This window comes from Lepus europaeus, chromosome 16 (assembly GCF_033115175.1).
Source record: "Lepus europaeus isolate LE1 chromosome 16, mLepTim1.pri, whole genome shotgun sequence".
Lineage (NCBI taxonomy): Eukaryota > Metazoa > Chordata > Mammalia > Lagomorpha > Leporidae > Lepus > Lepus europaeus.
Genome location: NC_084842.1, coordinates 8,922,673 through 8,927,147, shown reverse-complemented (window position 1 = coordinate 8,927,147; position 4,475 = coordinate 8,922,673). Strand labels below are relative to the sequence as shown.

Sequence of the window (4,475 nt, the reverse complement as noted above, 5' to 3'; positions counted from 1 at the left end):
TTCCCCTACAGATGCTGCCTGGTTGCCCCTGAGACAAGCTAACATAATGCTGCTGCTCTACCCCTCTTCTTCCTGCCCAGGGCCCCATGTGAACAGCAGGTCATTGTTGAGAAATGCCTGTTGCAGTCATTCTCATGCCCATACACCCATTAGTGGCCGCCAGGCCCCATCAATAGGTCCTGTGTCCACAAGCCATGGTGGTCAGACCCAGCAAACACAGAGAGGTTGAGGGCCCCTCCTGCCATCACCAAGCAGCCCAGCACTACAAATCCTATGCACAGAGCCATGGCGAGTTTCCTGATGCCTGCTGCCTCCCGGGCACAACTTTTCTTGTCTTGCAGGTTTCAGGGATACAGAGGCCTGGCTCCTCCACAACTCAGCGGGATGCCAGTCTTAGATTCCCCCACCATGGTACTTAAGCCTTATCCTTTCAGGATGACCTTGAGAGCCTTAAGCTCATCCTGATTGAGGAGGTTCAGGTTATAGCCCTTCAGCTCTGGTTTGCTTTTGGCTCCAAAGAGGCGGCTGATCTCCACTTTAAATTGTTTTCCCAGTTTGTCTATTTCTTTATCCAGATGATCCTGATCTTTACCAATCATTCCTTTGGTCTGAGGGTGCAGCATCTTGATAAACATGCTCTTGAAGCAAACCGTCACATCTTCAGAGAGGCTGCGATCCTTCTGCAGGGCCCTCAGGTCATCTTGGTTCTGATTCCTTTTGGTGTCCAGTTCCACACGCTGCCCAGGGGACAGCATGGCACCCAGCAGCTGCCACCACAGCTTCAACACTCCAACACCACCCCAGTGTGTGGTTTCTTATGTTTCTGCTCTGCTTTGGTGCTGTCATCTTGCACATATTTCAAATACAAATATCCTTTAAATTGTTTCTGATTCAAATCCTAAGAAGTCCCTGATCCTCTACACAGAGCCTGAAGAAAGAAATCAATCAAGCATGAAATAGTGCTCCTCACTGGCCCATTAGGCTCACAGATGAAGTGGATGTACAATACCACCTCACAAATTGCCACTCTTCTACTTACACAGGTATTTGCATTGGATACGAAGGTAAAGATAGCTAGATACCCTTTATTTTTACAATCTAGAAGGGAAGAAAAATCATTTCCTGCTGGCTGAAGGGTTAAGCATCATGACCTTAAAATTCTATTTAAAAAGTCCTGGTGGACTCCCGGGAACTAGAATTGCTCTTTATTGTGTTCCCCTGCTCAGTGTTTGAGGACTCAGGACTTGTCTATAAGCACTTACTAAACTCACACACAGACATCACACTGTTTTTTCATATAAAGTTGTTCATTATTTAGGATTGTTTCCCAAAGAAAATGCCTTAGTATGGAAGGGTTTGAGAGTTGGCCTTTTATTTTCATCTCTGTCACAAACTCAGTAAATTTTATTAGAGCATACTTCAAAAAATTTGTGGAGGGACCGGTATGGTGGCACAATGAGCCTGCCTTGCATATTGGAACACTGGCTTTAGTCCAGGTTGTTCCACTACTGATACAGCTTCCTGCTAATGCACCTATGAAGGCAGCAGAGGATCCCAAGTGCTTGGACCCCTGGCATCCATGTAGGAGACTTGGATGGAGTTCAGGCTCCTGACTTCAACCTGGATCGTCCCTAGCCATTGTGGGAACCTGGAGAGTGAACCAGCAGATGGAAGCTCTCTCTATCTCTCTCCATTCGCTCTGCCCTTCAAATAAATAAAATAAATGTTTAAAATTTTTTGTAGAAATAGAATTAAAATATAAGGTTACTTTGGTGTAAATTTTTTGGAATGCATGTTTTTTCCATAATATACATATCCCATGAATGCTTTGAGGGAAGGCTCTTACAGGTGACAAAATTTCTGAGCTATGTGATTTCAACCTGTTAAATAAGAGTAATATCCTCTGCCTTTAGTACTGTTTCTGTTTATTAAAAATATGGAGATGCAATTTTTTTAAAAAAATAATAACAGTATGACACTTACTTGAATAACTCTATTTTGGTATTAAAATTGCATACTTTCTGTGTTCCAGACAGATGTATTCTAAATGTATGTTCCAAACAGAACTGTAAAATTAATGGACGTTTGTTCACTCAATCCCAAGAATACTAATTAGTATCCAATAAAGATGAAAGTAAATATCAAGTCATTCAGTTATAATGAGTTAGATTAGTAATGGAGGGAGAGCCATGCAAATAACTCTTCTAATTATGAAACGTCTACACTAAGAAACCATTAGTCCCCCACACACATATGGAAGAGAAAGAAAATTTCTTCTTTTAGATTGGAATTTATGAGATCCTTTCCTTATACACTGAGAGTGGAAAAGTTGGGGATCAATATGAGCAGGGAGATCAACAAGGGAGTAAAAAATAAGGTTTTCAAAAGCTTAGAATCTTGTTATGAGGTAGAAATTTGTTGGTCACTAAAAGCTTTTAATTTCATACAATTCTGGTGCTGAAACCAAATCTAAATCAACTGGAAATAAAATAAATAAATAGATTAAAAGGCAAATAATTATTTTCTTTGATCTTAGGCAAAATATAATAAACATTGCTGGGGTAAGCACTGTGGTGCAGTGGGTTAACACCCTGGCCTACAGCTCCGGCATCCCATATGGGCGCCAGTTCGGGACCTGGCTGCTCTACTTCTGATCCAGCTCTCTGCTTTGGCCTGGGAAAGCAGTAGAAGATGGCTCGAGTCCTTGGGCCCCTGCACCTGTGTGGGAGACCTGGAGGAAGCTCCTGGCTCCTGGCTTCGGATGAGCGCAGCTACAGCTGTTGTGGCCAACTTCAACTTCCCTTGGATGGAAGATCTCAATCTCTCTCTCTCTCTCTCTCTCTCTTTTTCTCTCTGCCTCTCCTTTCTCTGTGTAATTCTTTCAAATAAATAAATAAATCTAAAAAATATATAATAAGCATTGTTAAAAGCTGAAGGTTGTCCAGGAAGAAACAAATTATATGTGAGTTCTTTTATTCTACATCTTGAACATATTTAGTGCATATAGAATCACTTAAAATACTATTAATTAATAAAGTTTTAATGTCTGTAGTATGGAGCTATTTTTACAAAAATTATAAATAACAGGCATATAATATACTCTTATAGTATTCACATTCAATGTGAAAATATTTTTGTAGTACAGTAACAATCATAAACTTTTTAACTACAGATAGTTATTCAAATAGTAAACATGGATCCTATACAAGAATTTTAAGAAAGTAAAATGAATGTCCTAAGACAAATACACTGGCATGTAGCAAACATGACTCCAACTCATTTATCTTCTCCCTTCAGGTTCATGCATATAGCTTTTAAGTCGGGAATACTTACTAAGGCCACAAGGTGTTGATTTAGCAAAATCAGTCAGTCATTTCTAGTTCCTTTCCTTCTCATCCTAACCACTGACATTTTATGTATCCCAGCCTGGGTTATAACGTGCTCCTGGGAAGACTACAAAGAAAGATCTGGATTAATGCTACTTCTGCAAAGTTTCCTTATGGTTTTTAATCCTTTAAGGAAAACCATTTTTTTATGAGAAAGTTTACTAGATGGTAAAACAAGAAAATCATCTTTGAATATAGAAATTTCAGAAAGCTGATTTGAGTCCCAGTTTCCTTGTGCTTCCAATCTAGCTTCCCTTCCTGCTAATGCCCCTGGGAAGCAGTAGATGGTGGCTCAAGTGCCTGGACCTCTGCCACCCATGTGGAGACCCAGATAGATTCCTGGCTCTTGGCTTTTGTCTGGTCTACCCAATGGTGTTGCAGGCATTTGACAAGTGAATCAACAGATGGCAGCTCTCTGTTTCACCCTTTCTCTCTGTCTTTTCCACTCTTTTTGTCACTCTTTCAAATAAAATAAGAAAAATCTTTTCAAAAAATTGAACAATAACCACCTCAAGGGGGGGGGGGAGGAATATTCCCCAAAAAGAATTTTAAATATAACTCCAAGGAGCCACAATACATAAACAGATTTTATGTAATGAATTTGATATATACTAATAATTTATTACAGGTAATGAATTATACATTAAATATTTGGTATTAAAATTATTTGGGAGGGACATAGTTAGGATAAAAAAGTCTAAAAGGCCCCTTCCTCCCCATCATGCATAAAAGATTGAAAAATGTTGCCGAGGTATAATGGAGGAAAAAATGACCAAACATTTATTCATCTTGTTCCAGTTTTTAAATTAAATAAAATGCAATTTAAAATTATAAATGGCTAATGCAATCTGAAGGCCACTTAGGTAGGCAATAAATGGGAAAAAATTATGTGCTGGATAAGAAATAATTGCCATTTGTTAAACATGATGAAAAGCTGACTATTCATCAGAGTCTACAAATTGCTAAAAGTGGGCACATTCAGGGTTGGAGCTATGGTCCCCTTTCTATGAGTCCTGATGGCAGACTTCTGGTGCACCATGTGGTTAATCACTATGTTTTATTTTTATTATTATTATTATTATTATTATT

General features: G+C 39.2%; 1 protein-coding gene across 1 annotated transcript; it reads right to left on the bottom strand.

Moving 5' to 3' along the window:
* Nucleotides 1–422: 422 nt before the first annotated feature.
* LOC133775484 (p53 and DNA damage-regulated protein 1-like) lies at nt 423–755 on the bottom strand. Its single transcript, XM_062213822.1, has one exon. It carries the CDS (start codon nt 753–755, stop codon nt 423–425), a length of 333 nt encoding a protein of 110 aa, XP_062069806.1.
* Between the last annotated feature and the right edge of the window lie 3,720 nt (nt 756–4,475).

Excerpts from the sequence above, each read along its gene's own strand:
- LOC133775484 (XM_062213822.1), bottom strand. The coding sequence starts at position 755 with ATGCTGTCCCCTGGGCAGCGTGTGGAACTGGACACCAAAAGGAATCAG.